The sequence below is a fragment of the Pongo abelii genome, chromosome 4, assembly GCF_028885655.2.
Source record: "Pongo abelii isolate AG06213 chromosome 4, NHGRI_mPonAbe1-v2.0_pri, whole genome shotgun sequence".
Taxonomy (NCBI): domain Eukaryota; kingdom Metazoa; phylum Chordata; class Mammalia; order Primates; family Hominidae; genus Pongo; species Pongo abelii.
Window position 1 is genome coordinate 119,157,522 of NC_071989.2, and position 24,952 is coordinate 119,182,473.

The 24,952-nt window shown below is 33.4% G+C and overlaps 1 protein-coding gene across 1 annotated transcript in view; it reads left to right on the forward strand.

Annotated features, from left to right (window-relative positions):
• The window catches only part of WDR36 (WD repeat domain 36), a 37,451-nt gene that overhangs the window by 6,344 nt on the left and 6,155 nt on the right, over window positions 1-24,952 (forward strand). Inside the window, exons 4-19 of the mRNA XM_002815779.3 lie at window positions 97-214; window positions 1,957-2,089; window positions 3,718-3,772; window positions 5,164-5,296; window positions 5,556-5,731; window positions 6,076-6,196; window positions 6,674-6,739; window positions 7,433-7,519; window positions 8,664-8,809; window positions 11,553-11,667; window positions 12,152-12,317; window positions 12,534-12,642; window positions 14,416-14,495; window positions 20,330-20,437; window positions 21,808-21,905; window positions 22,308-22,453. Of these exons, the coding sequence (XP_002815825.2) occupies window positions 97-214; window positions 1,957-2,089; window positions 3,718-3,772; window positions 5,164-5,296; window positions 5,556-5,731; window positions 6,076-6,196; window positions 6,674-6,739; window positions 7,433-7,519; window positions 8,664-8,809; window positions 11,553-11,667; window positions 12,152-12,317; window positions 12,534-12,642; window positions 14,416-14,495; window positions 20,330-20,437; window positions 21,808-21,905; window positions 22,308-22,453 (1,857 nt within the window). The remainder of the gene's footprint in view (window positions 1-96; window positions 215-1,956; window positions 2,090-3,717; window positions 3,773-5,163; window positions 5,297-5,555; window positions 5,732-6,075; window positions 6,197-6,673; window positions 6,740-7,432; window positions 7,520-8,663; window positions 8,810-11,552; window positions 11,668-12,151; window positions 12,318-12,533; window positions 12,643-14,415; window positions 14,496-20,329; window positions 20,438-21,807; window positions 21,906-22,307; window positions 22,454-24,952) is intronic.

A 24,952-nucleotide genomic window follows, 5' to 3' on the forward strand; every position in this document is an offset into this window, starting at 1 on the left:
AGCATCTCAGGATTAGCATGTTTTTGGGATAATATGAGTAATATGACATGATGACTGAGTAATAATATGAAATTCTTTTAAACTTTGATGTTGTAGATAGTACATACCTTTAAGGGTCATAAGGCAGAAATCCATCTCTTGCAACCCTTTGGAGACCACATTATCTCTGTTGATACTGACAGCATTCTTATTATTTGGCACATATATTCAGAAGGTAAGAGTTAACTCATTTATTTGCTTTATCTTAGGGTAGTATGTGTTAATTAAAATTTAAAATCTATGTAAACATCTATGCCAGAGATTTTGCCTGTAAATAGTAAGAAATTAAAAAAATCAAAAATCTTTAACATGTGTAAGAAAAAAAGTTCTGAGTAAGAAAGAGATAAACAACTTTAGCAAGTTAACTACTTATAAACTGTTTAATGTGCTTACCTCAACTAATGTATTTTCCATTGCAGTTCTCCAACTTTGATGATTTGTTATATTGTTTTCCCTGTGGAGTGAATATTGATGTATTTTCATACCTGAGTAATTCTTGGTTTGTATTTTCACCTTTTAGTAAAGGAGACTGTAATAGTAAACTTGATCTTGTAATCTGAAGGAAAATATACATCCATTTCCTAGGGATATGAGTCAGTTTCTTTTAACTGTGATAGCTTAGACAGTGGCTATGTTTATGGGATTATGTATCTTTAAACATGAAGAATTTATCCCTAGGATATCTACACCTTTCCTCAGTAAAATACTGGGTTCATCATGAATTGAATCTTTTAAGTTCTTTAATCTGGTTACATTTGTAGCTTATATTGCCTCTTGGTTATTTCATTGTTCAATACACTGTTTTTTTTGTTTGTTTGTTTTTGTTTTTTAGTAAATATCCTGAAGATTGCATTTCTGGGAATTATTCCAGGTTCTTATTTCAGATTAGTAACCCTTTTCTTGTTTTGTTTTTGCTCAAGTAGAGGGAGGAAACAGAATTCCAAAAGTATTCCCTGTGCAGATAGAAGTTAAAAGAGCTTTTATTAGGTTACAGGATCTGGTTCTTACACTCCAGCAGACTCTCTTGAACCAGTATCTTCAGGGAGCCATTTGTAGTGACTGACGAATAAAGGCAAGGATCTCTTAAAATAGCATTCAAAGTGAAGTTTATATAATTTTCACCTATACCTATACATCTTAAACTGTGGTACCCATACCCCTGGAATTGTACAGCAGTGTGCCAGATAGTATGTGAACCTAAAGATTTAGTGAAATGTACCTTCTTTGATACACAAATTTACTGGAAAATAGAGTGAAACATTGTTTTAATCATGGAGGAACTGTAAAGTGAAAAGCAGAATTCAAACATAGAAATTTTGAATGTAACCAAAGATTTCAGAGAATTTTTTTTATCTTGGAGCAAGTGACCACTGGCTATGCCACCCCCCACTCCACAGGGTTATACGGTTTTTTTTTTTTCTCCTTTATTAGAGATTCTTTTGTGGAAACTCTTATTTCACTGAGGTGTGCCTTTTATTTTTGGCATTTTTTGAGTGGCCCATCAAACTTTCCAGATAATTGGCTCTTCATTCCCTGAAAGAGCTAAGTATAAGCACTTCACTTGGAATATTCACTCCTGTCTGTTGATCAAATTACAGAAACATTAATGTTAATCCTTAGGATCTTTTTTTTTTTAACTTTATTATGCTTTTCTGTAAAGTAATTCAAAAGTGAATGAAACTTTTAATAGTATTTTTATTAGCTACAGAAAATTTTTGACAGTCTAAATTAAATTACATTTACAAGTTGCCCCTCATTTTATTTCTCAAGGAATGTTTATAGATTAGTATCTAAGTCTGCGGTTTATTTTAGCATATAAATCTTTGATGTGATACTTACTTTAAGTGATAAATATATGGTTATATAAAACATTTTAAACTATTTTATAAAAAATAATTATAACTTTCACTTTTGTAGAAGAATACCTGCAGTTGACTTTTGATAAATCAGTATTTAAAATTTCTGCAATTTTGCATCCAAGTACCTACTTGAATAAAATACTTCTGGGCAGTGAACAAGGAAGCCTGCAGTTGTGGAATGTAAAATCCAAGTAAGTATTTTAGTTAGAAAATAACATAGTTGTCACCTTATCCTCATATACTACTTCCTAATGCATACTTAAGTCTCATTTCTCCCTGCCCTTTTATATTTATTTGGAGGGTTGTCTATAAATACAGTTGGTCCCCTGTATCAGAGGAGTCAATTAACCTCGGATCAAAAATATTCAAGGAAAAATAAATAAATAATAATTCAACAGTACAACATCACATTTTAAAATAGTACAGTATAACAGCTATTTACATAGTATTTACATTATATTAGGTTTTATAAGTAAGCTAGAGATTATTTAAAGTATATGCATAAATGTGTGAAGGTTATATGCAAATACCATACCATTTTATGTAAGGGACTTGAGCATCTGTGAATTTTGGTATCAGCAGAGAGGTTGGGGAAGTCCTGGAACCAATCCCCCACAGATACTGAGATATAACTATATGTTTGCTTTTGGAGTTGTTGCTGGTGGCATCACATATGTGAAAGGTGGCATGTGATCCTGACACACATTAGACAGCTTCATAAATGCTCACTGAAAAGTATGTACTAATGACCTAATAGCTGTAAAGAATTGCTATAGAGAAGGCTTTAATAAAGATCTATGAGATCCATCAGAAAATAATAATTATGAGATTATTACTAGGGAGCTTCTGATTTTCCATACATGAAGATTTTCTGTACATGAAGAAGGTAAAAGATGGAAAGGCAAATCAATAATTTAGTGCTAGCATTTAGAAATGATTTTTAGGGTTAAAAGTACTTCCATAATCTCCCATAGATATGGCAAATATCTGTAATATTGATGTAGCCAGAGGGCTGGATACATGATTTTGAATACTTCTATCCATTATTTAAACATTTATCAGTAGGAAAAGGTGGCAGCTCACACTTCTTTGTATAGCATTTTAAAAAGCAAACAAAAATATTTGACCATCCAAATTGTTTTTTTCCAAAGTCTTTATAAATTCAAAAGGGAAAATAAGATTATTAAAGGTTTGATGTTTTAAATCAGTGTTTCATTACAATTTAACAAATACCATTGACTGCCTACTTTGTGCTAGGTTCAGGGATAGTGACAGAAATACTGTCTTTGCCCATTTACAGAATTTAATACATGATTTAATACTTTAATGATAATTATAATGATTTCAGATACCTCTGTTTGCTCCGTGGATGTGTTATTTATCATTCATGGCTTGCTTCTGAAATTGAGAGCAGCATTACTGTTGTCATATGACAGTCATATAACATGCAAATAATATTGTTATTAAAATATAAGTTATTCCCTTTCATGATGATGTTTCTATAAAGATACTACAGTCCTAAATTTTTTTTTACTGTAGCCTGTAATATAACATGATTTTTACTCACGTATTTGTTTTCCACTTAGGACATTTAATTTCTTAATGAGGTGGCATAGCACTGTAGTTAGTTTGAGATCTAGAATTTGTCTGGACAATATTACTAACCTTGTGACATTAGCTTAATTATCAGAATAGTGTGTGGAAGAGTAAGAACTTAATAAATATCACCTATTATTATTTCACTTTTTAATGTGTAGCTGATACTGTTTTCCTCCAAAAAAAAAAAAAATACAGCTTTCAACTATTTTTCTTCTTGTAGTAAACTTCTATATACATTTCCAGGATGGAAAGTTGGAGTGACAGCTCTTCAGCAGGTTAGTATTTTTCTGTTAAGTCAAACAGGAACAAAGTTAATAGGAAAATCCTTCAGTTTCAGGAATCAATCATAATTTTAGACGTAAAGACAAAACAATATATAGCTTAGTTTACCTTTAAAATTGTTAGCCTGAGGAAAGAGTGTTTTGGAAATGTAAGTTAAAACAAGTAATAATGCCTTTGCCAATAACGCTTATTGGAGTCCTTTGTGCTTATAGTTTGACTTAAACCTGTGGTTGCTATGGATCCTTGTTTCTAATCATTTTGCAAGTATATGTAGTCCATTGTCTTGTGTAGACTGGAAATGAGTGTTCAGCAATGCAAGGGGTATTGTAAGTCATGTAGAGAAATTTGCCAAGATGTTGAGATTTATGATTTGAAATAATTGGAGCCAAAATCCTAATGTTTGATTTGATGATGGACTATTTAAGAAATAACTGCTTTTTTTTTAATGAATCTGCAAAATATGTACAAATAAATGAATGCATGTCTACAGCGAATCTTGTGTTTATATTGGCCACATATGTAGCCAGTATACCCTTATCTTTTTCAGTATCCATTGTCTATACTTGCCCAATTTATATGTATTCCTTATCTTCTCTTACTGCCATCAACCTAGCTCCACTTTTGCCTATCCAGAAGACTCCATAAGTATCAGAGGATTAGGTCCCTTGAGGACAAGGGATTATATTTGTTTTAGTATCTCCAATTTCTACACAGAGTCTCATGCATAGTAGACACTTGATGACAAATTAATAAAACGTGTAGCCTGATTCCATTCTATAATGATATTGGACATTGATCTTTGCTAAAATAGAGAAATTCATAATAGAGCCTGTATGTAAGACTTATATTATAGACCATTATAACCATAGAATGTTAGAACTGGAACAGACTAATTGTAAAACTTTTTTTGCCTTTTCACATGTTTTGTAGGTTTTTCCTACTTTCTTGGATAAGCAATTCTTCACTTCCTTTGTAATTGGTTACATGTTGCCACGCATAGCGCAAGCCTTTACGTTTTCTAGGAGTTGTCTCCTTTTTCTGTTTCCATCCAGTCCAGTGATCTGTAGTGATTTTATACATAGCTTTCTTTTTCTGTTGGGGCTGTTTTCTTTCCAAAATCTTACCAGCTAGGTTTTGGGAATGAGGATGGGATGTTGACTGGCAGAATTGAAGCTGGGAAGTAATTTGGAAAAATCATTTCTGAATACTTCTATGCTGAATAAAAAAGTATGCTGGAGTGGTAATACTTCCTGAGTTTTTCTGCCATCTTTTAGAAGATACTTCATTATTTCTTTTGATAACACCTAATAAATGATGCGTATCATCAGGATTATTAAAGCTATTTTGCTTAAGAAAGTAAAAGTTTGAATAATTTAATTTTTAGGCACCAGCCGTGGATGTTGTTGCTATTGGTCTTATGTCAGGTCAAGTTATCATTCATAACATTAAATTTAATGAAACATTAATGAAGTTTCGTCAAGACTGGGGACCCATTACTTCAATTTCATTTCGCACAGGTAACTTTTAACATACTTATTGATAGGAGTTAAGAACACTTAACATTCACTACTTTAAAAGTCAATTTTTTTTTGTCTTCTGGTAGCTTAATCTAATAGAAGTGAATGAATACTGGAGTAAAAGGCAAAGAAATATGAATAGGTTATTGGTATATAGTTTTTTTCTAACTTTATGGATTAAAAGGGAAGAGAGAAGAATTCTTGTTTATTTTGGGGGATCTAGAAGTATTTTTCTTAATGCATTTTATTTTAATAACAGATGGTCATCCAGTAATGGCAGCTGGAAGCCCATGTGGCCATATTGGACTCTGGGATCTAGAAGACAAAAAATTAATCAACCAAATGAGAAGTGCACACTCTACAGCAATTGCCGGACTGACATTTCTCCATAGAGAGCCACTTCTTGTCACAAATGGCGCTGACAATGCTCTTAGGGTATTACGATTATTGTTAACATCTTCCTGGCTCATCTAACTTACCCTTTGGGTTATTACAAGCTTGCTTTAATGTATCAGCTTTCAACCTAGAAGATGAAAGGAATATGGAATGAGATATTGGTATAGATGAAACAAAAAGCACAGCAGGTGACATGATTGCAGTGAAGCGGGAAAGAATTACAGTTTATTTCTCCCCCAATACCCACTCTCTCCCTTGTAGCTCCAGGGTCAGTGGCTTAGCAAGCACTACTCAATGCCAGTTGATTTATGTAGGGGGTGATTTGACTACTTGCGGATCAGATGGAACATTGTAGAAGAACTGACGTTTTTATTTCTTGGCAGATATGGATATTTGATGGTCCTACAGGTGAAGGCCGACTTTTGAGATTCAGAATGGGTCATAGTGCTCCTCTTACCAATATCAGATATTATGGACAGAATGGACAGCAGATTCTAAGTGCAAGTGAGCTTCTGCTTCATACTATTAGTTTATTTCAGCAAGTATTGAGATGTGGGTGCCCAGTATTAGGTTTGATATTTACACATATTTAGATTCACATATCTCTTTGAGTGACTTAGAAGTCGGGGTAAAACTAAGAGTCCTTTTTGTCTACTTGAGAAGCACTATAGATGTTATTATCTATGCTTAATGTGTCCTTCTATTTACTAATCCTCAGAGACAGAATGGTCAGATTCTAAAAATTCTGTTAGTCTGCTGAAAATTATTAGTACATCATTTTCATTTTATCCTTTGTTCTTACTAAATGGCATTCTATAAAATGTTGAATATTTTAACGAAGTAGTTGTAATCTGGTTTTCCCTTTAAAGTGTCTCAAACTGTAACTTCAAGATTTTCAAGTTGAATTTTATAAAATTTGTAATTCACATAGTCCCTTGTTTTAATGAAGCTTGATTAGGGATTTTCTGTGTATATCAACAGGTCAAGATGGAACTCTTCAGTCGTTTTCCACGGTACATGAAAAATTCAATAAGAGCTTGGGACATGGTAGGTCCTCTACAAGACAAAATAAGCCAGTCACTAAAGAAACATTTCAACATTCTATGAAACAACTGGAGGAAGTTTCCTCAATGCATTTTATTTTTTCTTGGATGAACTAGATAAACATGTATGGAAGCGGTAGTAAGATTCCTAGCATCAAAGTTGCTATAGAAGTGGTTGAGGTTCTGCTATAAGGTTATTGAAAAAAGTTAGGTGTCTTGGGTGGTAAAAACATACTGCTGCCACCCAAAAGATGTTCATGGCCTCACTTGAGCTATCTGTAGAGTGCACAGTTTTAAAATGGAAGGTAGCTTAGAGAAAGCATCAAAGTAAGTGGCATCCAATATTTTTGCTTTAAAGCAATCATTTATTCTCTTTCCCTTTTCATGGTTTCCAGCCTTTGAAAAATTTTGTTTATTAAACAACAAAATCTTACTCAGTTTTATTATTACTAATTTTTAAGTGACTATCTTATACTATTCATTCATGTATATAAATTTTAAGATTATTTTTAACAATATCTAAAATAACTTCTTAGAATTAAAAAATAACAGTGGTAATAACATCTTTGTTTTGTTTGACTTAAATGGGAATGTCTTGAACTTTATAGTTACAAGACAATGATAGCTTTTCTTTTATATACACTTTTTATTAAGAAGGATTCATAGCTGTCTGTGTTCCCCTTTCCCGCAACCTCAGGATTAATAAATAAAAAGAGAGTTAAACGTAAAGGACTTCAGAATACCATGTCAGTGAGACTTCCACCCATCACAAAGTTTGCAGCAGGTAAGTAACTTCATACGGGGTTTTGAGAAGTTCTCCTTTGTCATTTATTTCCTACTGTATGCTATTTTATTTTCTGTTTTAATAAATGCTTTTACAAATATTAGTAAGCATTCAGAAGGTAACCCCAGGTGCATGCTGGTCTTGTGTGAAGACTAAAAATGAGTTATTTTAAATGTGAACTTCTTATCTATTAACATCAGGCTTTGCTCTTCTGTATAACAGGTATTAATAATATTTGATTTTATAGCCTTTTTATTCTGTCATATGCCTGGTATAATGAAAGTCACTAATGTAAAAAGAACTGGAACAGCAGAGTATGAGAACATAGAGCTCTGACTAATTAAGATCTAAGGATACTGAAGTCTTAGTATACAATGTCATTTGACCTGTGCCGCTTTCAAAGAAGTGATTTTAAGAAAAATATAGATAATGGGTTTGTTGCGTGAAATCTATCATGGGAAATTACTGTAGAGGCACCATTTCTATTTGAAAGTTATTATGACCACCTTTCTGTTTTCTTAGAGCTTGAGTCATGTTTCTAAAAACATTTGAATCACATCACTCATCTGCTTAAAATTTCTTAGTGGCTTCTTACACCTTTAGAGTAGAATCTCATCTCCTTAAAATGAGTTTCAAGACCCTTTGTAGTGTGGTCCTGATCGCCTTGCCCTATTCCTATCCCTCCCAAGAAGATACTACACTTACTTGCTGTCCTCCGTTTTGTTCATTTTTTCTTGTTCATGTTATCCCCCCCCAGGTAATTTCTACTTGTTGTACCACTCCATCCAGAGAGCCATTTACTTTCCCCAAATCTCCTGAGTGGTCTTATAAGGAACTATCATACTTTACTGTAATTTCTTCTAATTGGAATCTCTTGTTAGGTATGTTAATTAGCTTGATTTAGCCGTTCCACAATGTATACATATCACAACATTATGTTCTATGCCATAAACACATAAATACACACATTTTTTGTCAATTAAAAAATAATAATCTCTTGTTAGATTGGAAACATTGCTATCAGATATTACCTGTTTGTTTTACCATTGTATCCCTAGTGTCTGAAATATTAGATGCCTAATAAGTAATAGATGAAATAACAGAATGAAAAGTAATTTGATTTATGATTTTCATTACGTTTTAGAGGAAGCTCGTGAAAGTGACTGGGATGGTATCATTGCTTGCCATCAAGGTAAGCTATCTTGCTCAACCTGGAATTATCAAAAATCTACAATAGGCGCTTACTTTCTCAAGCCAAAAGAGTTGAAGAAAGATGACATAACTGCAACAGTAAGTGAGCTTGTTTCTAAGAGTATCTTCTCTTTAAAACTTTCCTATGGAAATCTTGTTATACTCAAGTTTTCTCGTCATAATATTGATTGAAAAAATGTAGTTTAACATTTTAAAGCATTGCATAACCCACAGCCACAAACATTTGCTCCTGTGACTTCTAAGAGTTTTCTAGTTTTAGCTCTTATATTTAGGTTTATTCTCTCTGAATTGATTTTTGTGTATGGTATGACAAAGGGGTCCAAATTCATTTTTTTGCATGTGGATATCCAGTTGTCCCAGCACTATTTGTTCAAAAGACTATTCTTTCTCTACTGAAAGATCGTTTCCTCTGCTGAAAGTCATTTGACCATGTATGTAAGAGTTTATTTCTGGACTCTGAATTCTCTTCCATTGATCTGTATGTCTGTTCCTATACCAGTACTACACTGTGTTGATTTTGGTAGCTTTGTGGTAAGTTTTAATATCAGGAAGTGTGACTTCTCCAGGTTTTTTGTTCTTTTTTCAAGATTGTCTTGGCTCTTCTGGTCCCTTGCATTTCCATATGGATTTTAGAATGAGCTTATTAATTTCTGCAAAAAAAAAGCAACTACGATTTTGATAGGGATTTCGTTTTGATTTTATAGATCAGTTTGAGTGTTGTCTCTGATCTATGAACATGGGGTGTTTTTCCATTTGTTTAGATCTTCCTTAATTTTTCAACAATTTTCTGTAGTTGTTTGTATGTAAGTCTTACACTTCTTTGGGTACATTTTTCCTAGTATTCTTTCTAATGTTACTGAAGTAGAGTTTTTTGTTTGTTTGTGTGTTTTTTTATTTTGGATTGTTCATTGAGAGTGTATCAAAATGCAATTGATTTTTGCATTATTGATCGCATATCTTGCAACCTTGCTGAACTTGTTTATTAGTTCTAATAGTTTTTAATAGATGCCTCTGCTTTTGAAAATGCTTATTAAAAGTGTAACTCAACATTTGACCCTATTTTATACAAATTGCATTGTAAGTTTGTATATTTTATTCTCCGTAGTATGAAAATCCAGTCTTAAGCTTTTATATAATTTTCTAAACCGTAAAGATTCTATCTTACGCTCCCTTAGGGACATTTACCTACGTAGTTTTGAATAATGGTTGTAATAGTAGTGGTAATGATAATCACAGGTAACATTTTCTGTGTGATTACTTTGTTCCAGGCTTTCTGTCTGGCATGGATTATTTCATATTTTCCTTTCAACAGTCCTACAGCATGGTACATTGGTTAGCTGCTTTTTATGGACAGTAAAACAGGCTTTATGAGCAACATGCCTAAGATCAATGAAACGAGTAAGGGGCAGAGCTGGGATTTGAACCTAAGACAATTCATTCTAGAATCTGTATTCTTATAGCCCATAGGGATCACTTATAGAACATTTAGTATGTGTGTATACTATGATATTTAGCTGGAGTTGAGTTATTTGTCTGACAGTCTCAGCTATCTGGAGCAAAGCTAGTAACCAATTAGTAATAAGCAAAAATACGTATAGAGAGCCTATGCACTAAAGTACAATTTGTTACTCAAAGATAACATTCACGGTTTATTTATTTTTGCTTTGTTTGGCTTAGATAATACATTAGAATGAATAAATTAGAAGAAGAGATTGCCAGGAGCAGGCCAACTAAAAACAATAACTCCCCTAAAAAAATGTAAAGCAGGACAATGTAGGACCTCTACTTGTAGGTTACAGCGTACAATCTCCTTTAGTTTCCTGATTGTATAACTGTACAACATAGCATAAACATTTATGAATTTTTCAAAATAGGTCAGCTTAATGTTTGTGTTTCATTTAGGAAGATAAAATGCTTTTTAACCATAGTAATTTCCTATCTAAAATACATTTTTTTAAAGAAATCTTTATCTAGAAAAATGTATGTATGTAAAACATATTTATGTGATGCAGTGTAAATATGTCTTGACAAAGTGGTATGTCAAACTTTATGTTGCTTTGCTTAGTTAAATAAACCTTCATTAAATACTTTCTATTTAGTTTGTATAAGTCATCTGTTTAGATGTAAATTCAATTTAGATGTAAATTGAATTATCTCTTGGGTGGATGACATCTGACTGACACACATTGGCAATCAGTTATTTCTCCAACAGTGACCAAATGTGTAGCCAGTCTCATGTTTTCAATATAGAAAAAATATATTGACATAATATTGATATTTTAAGTATTAAAATGAGATTATATTATAGAACCTGCTTATAAACCAAATGTTTTCTTCGTAGTGTCTTATATATTTCCTTCCTAATATGTCATAATTAAAATATTTTGGGCTTTTGCTTGGCCATTCTAACTAATGGTATGTTTTTGGTTTTATGTCAGCTGTGGAAGCAGTTACAAAAGGCAAGATAAAAAGAAATTAGGCAATGGAATGTTTTGACTTTAGCCTTGTTAATAAATTAAAAATTGAAGGCTAGTCCCATATATAGTTCTCTTGACTTTGTACATTTAAATTGAGTTAACCTTAGTTATGTTTTGTTTTCTTAGATAATAATTCTTCATACTTTTTAAAGAATGGAGATAGAATCTAGCATATATTCTTATACACCCAAATATTACTTTATGTTAAAAAAACTAATGAAGCAATTCATTTATCATGCTTTTGTTAAATAAAAAGGAACAAGTAGATAAAAAATACTTTGGAAAGCATAAAGTGCAATAAAAATGTTATTTTCTTTGTCATTTGTGGGTTTTTTTTCTTAAAGGCAGTGGATATAACTTCTTGTGGAAACTTTGCTGTAATTGGCCTCTCATCAGGAACTGTAGATGTATATAACATGCAGTCTGGCATACATCGAGGAAGTTTTGGCAAGGATCAAGGTATAGAATTTTTTTCCTTGTTTTTAATTAATGTAGATAGATACAAGACTAGTAGTGAAAGCTGGCGTGTATAATCTTTAAGTGCTGGGAATTTTGCTAAAGTTGAAGATGGGTTATAATCAACCCTATATGGCAGATACTGCAATTGTATCATAAGGACCATGTTGAAAGAGAAAAGTCATGGGTACCTAAAGAGTGACGTGGATATTATACAGATTAATTTTTTTTCTTCTCTCCTTTAAGCAGAAAATCTTAACAAACTTTTCAAACCTATGTTGTATCGATCTGATTTCTGTTTTTTTACTCGAACAGTATTAATAATTAAGAATCTTCTTACACCCCTAAAATCCAGATTAATTTCAAGATTTTAAAGCATATTTAAGTGGCAGCTTATATATTTGAATGAAGGAATCACTGTGTGTATTGTTCAGAGAGAAACACTGCCAATTCTCATTTTTTTTTTCTTTTGACATCTACCTTACAGCTCACAAGGGATCTGTTAGAGGTGTCGCAGTGGATGGATTAAACCAGTTGACAGTTACAACTGGTAGTGAAGGATTACTCAAATTCTGGAACTTTAAAAACAAAATTTTAATCCATTCTGTGAGCCTCAATTCATCTCCAAATATCATGTTGCTACATAGGGACAGGTAAACTTTTAATGATAATGGATTTTCTCTTTGATTCTTTTGGTAAAAGTTATAAAGTCACAATTTACCAAGTGGGAAAAATCAGACTATTTAATAAAGAACAACATTTGGCTTAATTTCCCCCGAAGTGTACTTGATTTAACAAAATTCAAGTGGAGGTGAGATTTTAGTTCAAGGGTTTTTTGTTTATTAAAACTGGTGCATTTATCTTGCTAGTGGCATTCTGGGACTCGCCTTGGATGACTTCTCCATTAGTGTTCTGGACATAGAAACTAGGAAGATTGTCAGAGAGTTTTCTGGACACCAAGGCCAAATAAATGACATGGTAAAACAAACTCTAACTAATAAAACTTGACTCATTTCTACATTTGTTTGGGTGTGTTATCCTTTAATAGCCTTAAAATCATTATATGAGGTGGTTATCAATTTTAATTTGCAGGCTATTTTTCAAAGATTTTAAAGGAAAATTTTGAATTAAAAGTTTAATATTTTTCAGGGAGTTGATGCGATCAAATTAAAGTATAAGTTTTAGAGCTCGTCTGTTTTTTCATTAACTCTAAACAAGGCCAAAGTATACTTTAGAGAATGAATGATCCATTGGTATATATGTCATTCTTAACTTAATATTAAAATAGGCTGAGAGAACTCATTTCTGATTTACTATGTATGGAATGAATTAATAGTAGAAGACCATTTGCCTGGAATATCTGGTATCTGGTTTATTTTAGTTTAGTGCTATTTCTAGAGTTTACATATCTTAACTCTGAAAGGGTTTAATTAATAAAAATGTGCTTAAGTTTACTATTATGTTCTTATAATGGGATATATGATATGGAAAGAAGTAAACTAGTTTAAATAGCGTATTTCATTAAAAAGAACTTTTAAAATAAATTTGTCACTTGAGGACCATATTAAGTATATATTATCATTTTTCATCAATTGCAGATACCTTGATTTGCTTGAAAATAGAAAAAGTAAAATAAAAATAAAATCTTAATACTTAGTGACAAACCCAACAGCTACATTTACTAGTTCTCACACCAAAAATCAGAATTTACTCCTTTCCTTCAAAATTGAAGAAAAAAAACATGGTGAGGACATTGTGTTCTGCAGATAGGAGGCTGGCAAAATGACACATCAGCACAATTTGTTTTGACAGCATCTGTAGAAATGAGGGTGGGATTGGGTTAATTGTGCTGAAATGGCACTTTTGAAAACATCTGTCAGTGTCGAGTTGCTCTTCCTATTTCTTTTTCAAACCTTACTTTCAACTTGTATATCTCGAGTTTCCCTGCTCAGTAGTAAGTTATTCCCGTTAGTTAAATCTGTGAGCATTTATAACATGACTTTACCTCTCAGAATCATTCTTTCCCATCCTTTACTATCTGTACCACCCTTCTGTAAATTGATCTATCTGTAACTTGAGATTTGAGTTCCCATTATATTACTGCAGCCTGAGGAACAAATTAACATTTACGTATCCCAGTATCATCTACTAATTTAAACTGCTGGATGAACAGTCTACTACAACTGTAAACTTTAAAGTTTTTCCTTTTGGGTCATCTTTCACCTGTGATCTGATTTGTGCCTCACAACCCTTAGGTACTACAGGCAAAGAGATCTATTATTTATCCATTTTCATAGCTAGAAAAAATAATGGGTGGCATAAGTAGTTTATTTAAATTTATTTTGAAAATCTGATTATTATAGTTTGTTTAGAAATAAAGCATTATTAAAAGAGAAAAGATTTTTAACTTAAGCTTCAAGAAAAGTAAGCCCTTATCACACACATAAACATTGTCTATAAATAAATAGAAGATTATGATTTGAAAATTAATGCAGTACACTTTTTTAACTTTTAATAATTCATTTAAAAGTCTAATCTTTATCCAGATTCCAAATCAGTGGTATTTAGGAAGTGGTATTTTCTTTTATATAAAATAAGGCAGCCTGAATGTTAGTCAAAATAATTTTTTTATGAAGCCTGCAGTATCTTTTCATTTATTACATTCTTTAAGGTGTTAACTATATACATACACACATACATACAAATATATTCATATATATATATATATATTTTTTTTTTTTTAATTTAAAGGCTTTTAGTCCTGATGGTCGTTGGTTAATAAGTGCTGCGATGGATTGCTCTGTTAGGACTTGGGACCTTCCTTCTGGGTGGTAAGTTTATATTTCTAAATCCCTAACCTCTATAAGATTTGTAAGTCATTTTCTTCACATGTGACTTTTACCGATAGTAAATGGGTTATATGCTTTTTCAATGTGACTATATTTGGAGATTTTTCTGACATGACTATATTGTATCCTTGGAGTGTGTTTGATAACAGCAGGTAGTAGTGTCATGAAACATAATAGAAAAATGAAATCTGTCTTATGTTTTCTCATCCTGCAAAATTGAGATACAGAAGCGAGATGCCTAAACCTTAAGAAAGCTCATTTGACCTTTTTTGATACTCCAAAATAAAGCTCAGACTTAAGGATGGCAAACTTTTAAGTTTTTTTAGTTCATGCTGAATTTAGTTAAAAGGTCAAACCCCCTAACTTTTCATTTTTGTATATCTCTTCTGCTTCTCTGACATAATTCTTAAAAGAAGGCATTTTAGATAGTCTTAGTGCATTTTCTGTTGCTTATAACAGAATATTGAAACTCAGTTATTTCTAAAGAAAAGGAGTTTATTTCTTACACTTTGGGGGATTGAGAAGCCCCAGGTCAAGGGGCTATATCTGGTGAGAGCCTTCTTGCTGGTGGAGACTCTCTGAAGAGTCCCAAGGTGGTATGGGGAATCACAGAGTAAGGGGGCTGAGCGTGATAATGTAATAGCTTGAGTCTGTCTTCCTCTTCTTGTAAAGCCACGTTTCCCTTTCATGATAATCCCTTAATCCACGAATGGGTTAATCCATTAATGAGGCCAGAGTCATCATGATCCAATCACCTCTTAAAGGCACTCCCTCTCAATACCATCACATTGGGGATTAAGTTTAAACATGAGTTTTGGAGGGGACATTCAAACTATATCTTAAAGTGGTGAAAATGTGTGTCTTCGGATTTGGTTAAAACATAACAAATGTTCATAAATCTGTTTCATGGGTTGAAATTTGCTACTAATCCAGGACTTTAAAGAGAAAGTGGTATGAACAGAGGAGACATACAGAATGTGTGGGCTTTGTTGTTAAAAATTAAGTAGGTATAGATACCATTTAAAATCATCTCATTTAATATAGGATTGCTTAGATGAGTATGAAGAAAGGAAGAATTATGGGAACAGCAAAACATCTAATTTAACAGTAACATGCCATTAGAGAAAGATAGGTGAGAAAAATGAGAAGGAAGGTGGTACTTTTTAATCTGAAATACTCCTAAATTAAGCTCTGTTCACTTCCTCTTCCTACTCAGGAATTGAATAAGCTCATACATGAAAACAGTTTGACCTTTAGGAAGGAAAAACCCTGATGTCCTCAGTTCCCTTCAAGTTTGAAACAGGCCTGAGGCATACCTACCCATCTTGTGTATACACTGGATTTGTAGTAAGCACAGCTAACGATTGTCACTAGTGGGTCCAGCTTTAATAACCAGGGACCTTTGTCCACAGGTGTGTCTCTTTCACTTAAAATAGAGTGAAGCAAAATCAAATTTATTAACTGTATCCTCCTTTGGCTTCAGAAAGTTCACTTAAAGTTGGTATTTCTTCAATTAAAAAAAATTTTGTTAAAGACACTATTAGAAATATTAGTGGTCTGTCACTTCTTGGGCTGTTGCTATGTTCTAAAAGTTAATGTTATATAATTTGAATTGCTTTAAAATAAGAAAGTTGTATAAATAGTAGAGTTGACATAGTGCCTTTTTCATTTTCCTGTTTAATAGTTTTAGTTTATATTAGTGGGGGAGATAGATTATTCAGTAGTAGTAAATTGGCAATGTATTATAAGTGGTAAATTCGTCCTTGGAATGAAAAAATTAGGATCTGAAAGTAGCATTCAAAGCCACTAACCTTTGACTCAGCATTAGCCTTTTGCTGAATTTCTTATATCAGTAAAAAGTTGAACAGATTCAAATCTGATAGATTTTCAGCTCTAGTATCTTTATTTTTAGGTGAACAGGCAATTTTAAGTGAATAGAGAGGCATGAAGCTGGGTGTAGCACAAGCGCAAGAAGTGACCACATCGAATTTTTAAAAGAAAATGTAATAAAATGTACATTGATTGAAGAAAAGTATATTTTTATTAAAGAAAAAAGTTTTTGGTTAAAATTTGAAGTGGACCAAATGAGAGAGCTTGAATAACTATCCAACAACTGCTGCTGCTTAATTGCAACTAAGCTAAGATTTACAATGTGCTGCTAGGCAGTGTTTATGCTTTTATTTTTCATATCCTAACAAGTTGTAGGTACTATTACTGTTATTAGTCCCATTTCAAAAATGAGGAGGTGGAGGCTATTAGAGAAATTAAGTGATTTGCCCAAGGCGACTTAGTTTATAAATGACAGAGTGCAAAATAAGCACAGGAGAAAGAAATAGATTTCTTAACGGTTATGTTATCATCTTTGCTCAGACTGTGTCTTGTTTTAAGTATGAACTGATTTGCTTGGAAAAAAAAAAAAATAATTAGTATGACAACCTTTGGAAATTCCTAGTTCTTCTTTCAGTTAAATAATTTGAATAATGAAAACACATTACACAGCCTGGAAAGTGAAGCTATCTATGAGTAAACCCTTGAGTGTATTAATATACAGGTATATCCATCTGGAATTGTGCCTATCTGAAACAAATTGCATGGGTATTAAAGTTACCTGTGAAGTTTTTTTTAAAGTGGTGAAACATTTTTTATGTTTGTAAAATTTTCAGAGGAGCAGAGTTGAAATTTTTCATCTAAAATTATCATTCCTCTACCACTACCACCACCTTTTATGCCTGGTTGTTTTTGATCTAATAGAAATTCAGATTGAATTCCTTTTTATTTTTTTTTCTGAGATGAAGTCTTGCTCTGTCGCCCAGGCTAGGGTACAGTGGTACAGTTTCGGCTCAGTGCAAGCACTGTCTCCCAGGTTCAAGCAATTCTGCCTCAGCTTCCCGAGCAGCTGGGACCACAGGCGTGCCACCACCATGCCTGGCTAATTTTTTTTTTTGTATTTTTAATGGAGTTGGGGTTTCACCATGCGGCCAGGCTGATCTCAAACTCCTGACCTCAAGTGATCCACCCAACTCAGCCTCCCAAAGTGCTGGGATTACAGCCATGAGCCACCGTGCCCAGACAGACTGAGTTCTTTGAGGAGTGAGAAATATATAAAATTAAATAATCTTAATAGAATTTTTCATTTGTTCTGTCTCACCCCACCCCTACTTCCTGAGGAGGATTACATGAGAAGAATTGGAATAGAACATTGTTTTGAATTTCTCACTGAGGCAGAAACATCCCCTTCTTCCTTAAAGATTTCTGTGGAAGGTGATTTTAGCACTTTGGAAATAGAACATATGGAAGCAGTCTCCATTTGCTCAGAATAATAATCAGAAACAACCTTCTGAATGGTTATGCAGGGCTCTGATCTTGTAAATCTGATCCCTTAGAATAGGAATTGTATTAATATTCTTTCAGAAAAAATTGTAAGGTACCTTGGGACTTACTTTTTAAGATTACCATGAAACTGGTAGTTTTAGGTCTGGGATGAGCCTGTGCATTTATGTTTCATGAACTAATGTGGCAGTGTAGAATATGCTGTGTATGTGGAAACCACCTTCCTCAATTTGGTGGTTTTATATAATGGAAGTCCCATCTACCCACACACCACAGCTGTGGAAATGAAGTTACACAATGACGTTGACAAGATAATTATAGTATGAAGTAAAATAAGTTTGCTCAAGCAGTAAGCTTTTTAACAGATAGTTCCTAAACATGTTAGGAAGTTTTACCCTTCATGTATGTAAACTTTTGATGAGTAATATTAAGACAAAGGAAATACCTTAAGATTTGAAATTGCCGTGTTTTAGGTTTAATCTTTATATGTGTTAAGATAATATCTTCATCTCTGGATTGTTTGGATTAAATGACTTAACATAGTGTATGGCATAGAATAAGTATTTAGCAAATGTTTTCTTTTCCCCAATTCCCTTGATTCCCAATAAAAGCCATTCTGTGAGCTTTCAAAACAGACTTGAACAGAAATCAGACAGTTATTGCTCTCTTCCCCATAATGGACAATTAAACAGCAGTCCTTTTCCTGAACACACTTTGATGTGTGTGTGTTTGTTTCCAGTGCTTCTAATTGTTGTCTTTTCTTTCCATCTTGCATTCATTGTTTAAGGTTTACATTTTTATTGGCTCTTTTAGCAAATTAAGAGAGGTGTTTTACCATGGGCAAGCAACTTAATGCCTCCCACTGGACAGTCTTCATTTACATTTGAGCTGCTCACAGTGTGTGTCCCATGAATCACCGATGTAGGCATACCCTCAGTGTGTGTAAGCTGTTGCCCTGTTTTTGTGTTTTAGTTTCAGTAGTGGCTTTACTAGAATTTGTATTGGCTAACAATATAAATTGGGTAGAACTGCTTGGGTGAATATCCTGACCCAGTTGCTTTCTACCTTGAGCGAGTTTTCAAACCTTACTGGGCCTCGGTTTTCTGGACTGATCTGCCTTATAGGGTTTATGAAGATTCGATTAGTTAGCACACTCAAGTGCTGAGGATACTTACTCACGCAGAACAATAAAAAAGTGTTAATCTTGTTCTTGAAATAATTCGTATTAATGTACATCCGGAACTTGAGTCATTTGTGTGTACCTTCCTGTGGATAATATATTGGCTTCAGAAAAGCTGTAATTAAAAACCAGTATACTCTGCTTAAAGCTGTTCTCTCTTTTAGCCAGCCTGAGAGAGGTCTTTCAGCAGGATTCAGATGAGTGTAGGCCTTTCTCTTTGCTTCTTAAATCTACCTCTTTTCACTTCCTGCTACCACCATCCTAGTTATCTTTGTTGATTGTTAGATGATTACCACCATACTGTCACCATTCTCTCTGTTCAAATATATTCTGCATTCTGATGGCAAGTTTTCTATGGAAGTGAAGATTATGCCACTATCTCCTCTTAAGTGGTTAATGACTTTCCATCGATTATAAGATTAACACAAACTCAGGTGTTTGATATGTAAGACATTGTATGCAGCCTTATGCTTATGCTTAATGGTCCTACAAAACTGCACTCCTCACTCTACACAATTGTATTTTCCCTTGCCTTATCCACCACATTTCTCTTAGCCAGGAAATGCTTTCTCTACTAGACACCAATATCCATTGAAATCCTGTCCATTTGTAAAACTCCTCTCAAACATAAGTGTTCTCTGTGAAGCCCATTCTGAGTCTTCCACCTGGTTTGTGGTTACTCTCCCTTTCACCCCAACTTGTAAATCCCTTCAGCAGTTTAAAGCTATGGGACTAGTTTCCATAAATTGCTTTATGGTTCTTCTCTAGAGACTGAATTTTCATGGTGTTTCATGTATAGCATGATTACTTATTTGAAAAATAGGTACAGTTGCTCAAAAGCTTTTTTTAAATTACTATTCTTATTTACATCTGTTTTGTTATGTTACTTTCTCCTTTTGCCGAAGCTTTTCATTAGTTTCACTGAAGTAACAAAAATACAGAATACTGATAATTAGATTTATTTTAAATGTTATATCTTTAGAATTGTCTCCAAGTCAGTCTACCAAAATTTAGTATTCGAGAAAAACAGAAAATTTCCTCCTGTTTCCTCCCTGTTGTTGAAACTGCTTCTCCATTTAGTTAGTCTAGTTAATGTTGTCTTTCTCATTAAGTGAGATTATTTTCACATCGTAACTTAGTTAACAAAGCTGTTTATTAGTGGTGACTTTCTGATCAATGCTGGTGATTAAAAAAAAAAACATTTTCTGCATCTCTTATCCCTTGTCTTTTTGGCAAAAATATTTTTGTGAATTATATCCTTTTTGGTAGAGTTCAAATACTTTTAACATGGTAATTATTTCTGTAGCCTTATAGACTGCTTTTTGTTGGACTCGGCTCCTCTCAATGTTTCTATGTCTCCTACTGGAGACTTTCTGGCAACTTCCCATGTGGACCACCTTGGAATTTATCTGTGGTAAGTTCTTTCATACAGTTCTGTTTTGAGATGAAGAAGATTGTATTGTCAGAGAGTTAGAGTTGCTAAAATTGTCATTTAGGCTGTTTTTAAATTTATTAAATGGAAATGTCACAAGTTAACATAGATACTTAATTCACTGTAAGTCTGTGAGTGATTCAACATCTGCTTGATAATGTAGACAGCTTTGCTTAAGTATATTCTAAACCACCTGATTGATTTTTATCTGTTATATTTGGCTTTTATTTGCAGAAAGAATGAGTGAGTTTTAAAAGTTTAGGAAAAGGGGGTCCCCAGCCAGGCCATGGTTTTCCTGCCAGTATCCCACAACTACTTTATGACCTTGGCCAATCACTTCTGAACTTCAGCCTAGTTTGTGTATAAAATAAGGCACAAGTATAAGCAGAATACTTTCTGAGATTTATTCTAGTTGCATGACTTTTATAACCGTGTAAAGATACTTCAAATTCTCTTTTGACGAACCTGTAAGGGACTGTGATTGCTCATAATAAATAGAACATCACCTGGGTTTAGAAAAAATTTTGTTTCTTTCCTAACTTTATACCTCTATTGGGTAAAAGAAAAAATTGATTTTTTTAAAAAGAATTAATTATAAAATGTTATAATTACATTTGAAGATACAAAAGGAATTTTAATATATAATAGAAATAGACCCTGTTCACCTTAATTTGTAAAACAGAGTATCTTTTAGAATCCATGAGGCTTCAACAATTTAGAAAAGAATAGCTATGAGCACTCACAGCAGGAGTATGGCCCTTCTCAATAAAGTACTGCTATTAATAACTTGAAACCTGAGATTCTCAATTTTTATTTTCTATTCCAGTTTCATAAGGTGTGGGAAAAAGAACCTGTCCCCTAAAAGACCGATATCTACATCTTGATTAGTCATCCATGGCCAGGGTGCAGGCTGAGTACAGAAATATGGCTACTTAGAGGGCCATTCTAGAGAAGGGGAACCTGTGACCTTTCAGCAACCACAAGAATATGCTCAGCATATTCGCACTCTGACTTACTCTCTGAGTTCATCTTTCCTTTTAATTTCCTTAAATAAAGGTTGATATATGTCAAAACAATATATGAAATTTACTTTATAAAAGTATTATCTGCTACTTGTCAGTCTTTAATATGTTTTTGTACTACATCAGGGAAGAGACTCAATAATGTATTTACACAGCTTTGTTATGATGGCATCTATGACATAAGTCAAGGCGTTTTTAAATTGATACAATCTATCTTTGAGGTCTTTTTTTAACTAATAAAAGTCTGTAGTCAAATTCAAGATTGTAGAATGTTTCTCTGAAGAAACTTTTTATAATTTTTAAAATATTTCTTATGTTTTGATTTTTCAGGTCCAATATTTCCCTGTATTCAGTTGTTTCATTACGGCCACTTCCTGCAGATTATGTCCCTTCAGTAGTAATGCTTCCTGGTACTTGTCAAACCCAAGGTAATTAGAAAACTGCAAAGTAATTTTTGAGGTGTAATATTATAAACCTAATATAGGAGATATTGCTACCAAAGGCAAAGTTTAGTGCATTCAGTCAAAGTGTTTTTTAACTGATATAAAAGACTTTGAATGACTTCATGAATTTATGCAAAAATATAATTGATGTGGTATTGATAAGCTATCAAGTAGTATACCATTGAAGAAGGTGTTTTGGGTCTAGTGATGGGAGTTTTAGTTAATATGAGAAAATAAGGAAAAGACAGGGATAAGTAAATGAAATAAATGAACAGTTTACAAGGCTGCATTAAATGAACATGTTATGAAATACAGATGGATTTGGAATGAATTAGGTTGCTTTTATATGATAAAAATCTTTTGTTTTACCTGAAAAATTTTTTTCAGATGTAGAAGTATCAGAAGAAACAGTAGAACCAAGTGATGAAATGATAGACTATGATTCGCCAGAACAGTTGAATGAGCAATTGGTGACTCTTTCACTTCTTCCTGAATCACGATGGAAAAACCTTCTTAATCTTGATGTTATTAAGGTAATACTTAATTAATACACTTTATAGACCCTAAGCATGCATCCAGAAGCGTTTTTTTTTTTTTTAAGCAGAGAGAACTTCTACGTTGAGGGCATTAGAAGAGCAATTAATATGTAAGACAACACTGACAATGCTACTTAATCAAATATTGTTTAATATGGTATGATTATCACAAGATATTCATATATATATCAACTTTGAGAACACTCAGCAGACATTTGGATGTGGCAAAAGTTCAGCCTGTAACTACAGAGCTATTGGAAACTGATCTTTTAAAATCCAGCCTAAGAAATCACTTTTATATAAGTTGCTAAAACGAGCGGGAACATATATGGCTATTATAACATATTTCTACTGCTAGGCATTTGAGAACCAGAGAAATTCCACTAGACTTTCATTTTATTAAGTTAACCATTTATCTCACACCACACCCTGTCAACTACCGAAAGATTTTTAGAACTTGCTGTGTTAGGGCCAGGTACATAAGTTAACATGAACTAGGTACTAAATAATGTACCTGGAGAGTATGGTGGTGAAGAAAAAACAGCCCCTTTTTCCTTGAGGAATTTATGATTCTGCATGAAAAATGGACAACTATGGTATAGATTAGTATTTTTTAGAGTATGTTTTATGATCCCCCACTAGTGAGTAGCAAGAACTACTGAAAGGAATACAATATGGTGAAAAATTTCAGGTTACCTTTTGATCATGAATGCAAGTATTGTTTGGTGAAACTTGAGTTGATTAGACATACACATACACTAGATCTGCTGGGTGTACTTAAGTCACAGTATGGGCTGTGGTAAAAAGTTTAAGGAACACTGACTAAGTAACTAATAAGATGTAGTAATTATCCTTGTAACTAATAACACAAGAAAAGAAGTGTGTGTCTTGGGTAAGGAAAGAGAAATTTTCACATTACATTTCCTCGCAGAAGCTAAAATTGCTTCTTTTTACTTGCTAACTTTTTGAGAGATTAGTCATCAGCATAAAGGTGTGCTATCTAGGAGCGTGGTATGGAATCTCTTCATCATGCTGTCCACACATCAGCTTTAAAGGGAGTACTTTATGAAACAGTTCAAATGCAAGGCATTAATAAATACAAATAGATTAGTGTGAGGGGAGCAATCAGAATAATGCTCAACTAATTGAGCAGAGTTTTGAGGCTACTGTGGTCCTCACTGAGATATAGTTTGTACTGCATAAAATCTTATATCAAAACATAAGTGGATTATCTTTATGAAAGGAATGTGCTAAAACCTCTAATATTTTTATTTTCTGCTGAATAAAAGAAGAGAAGGTACCAAGACTATAGTTTACATTTGTCCTGTGGATAACTTCTATTTTTGCTTTTCTTTATAAGACTAGATAATTTCCAGGGCACTGTGGAGTTCCTCCAAAGCCTTATGGTTTTAACAAATCAGTGACTGTCCCCTTTCTAACTCAAGAATGGTGAGTTAGAATGGTAACTGTGACTCATAACAGTCTCCACCATCCTAAAGGGCTCTACTTACACTACAGTTTGCAGTGCTTTGTCCTGTGTTCATGTGATCATTTTATTTTATACCATGGCTTCCCTTTGGAATAGAATGTCTCCCTAGGGCGGCATAGCTCCTAAAGAATGGAAGAATAATGTGAGGTGAAATTGTGAGACTTCTTTATTAGGCACTTTACCATAGAAAGGCTCTTTCATCAAATGTTCCTGAGAGGTGGGGCACGGTGGCACGCGCCTGTCCCACTTTGGGAGGCTGAGGTGGGTGATCATTTGAGGTCAGGAGTTCGAGACCAGCCTGGTCAGCATGGTGAAACCCCATCTCTACTATAAATACAAAAATGAGCCAGGCATGTTGGTACGTGCCTGTAATCCCAGCTGCTCAGGAGGCTGAGGCAGGAGAATTGCTTGAACCCAGGAGGCAGAGGTTGCAGTGAGCTGAGATCGCACCACTGCACTCCAGCCTAGGCAATGGAGTGAAATTCCATCTCAAAAAAAAAATGTTCCTGTGATACTGATATGTAGCAGTGTACTTACCAAAACAAAATTCTTTCAGTGGAAATTTCAGTAGAGTTTTTCCTAATATAATTTTACTAGCATTTGAAATACTTATAAACCAGCAATCATGTTTTCTTGCATTTTAAAAGCACAGGGTACTAAAGAAAAAATTCCAACAAAATAGAAGAATTAGAGCTGTACTTTGAAAGGAAATTATCAAATTACTTATAATGTCAGTCTGCTTCTGGCTCCAAAGTTCCTTTGGAGAAAAGTAATTTAAGAAACTCTTTTGTATTAAGCATTTATGTAAATTTTGCTTTCCATCCTGTTTTGTGAAAGAGTTTGTACTCAATACAAAAGGAAGTTTAAAATTACTTAATTGTTATATCTTCATGTAAATATATTCATATCTCAGGAAAATGAGCTATGTTTGTCTTAGAACTTCTCCTGTGCCCTGTTACTTTTTTTCTGCCTTATCACCAAGGGTGCTAGAGATCTGCATTGGGAAG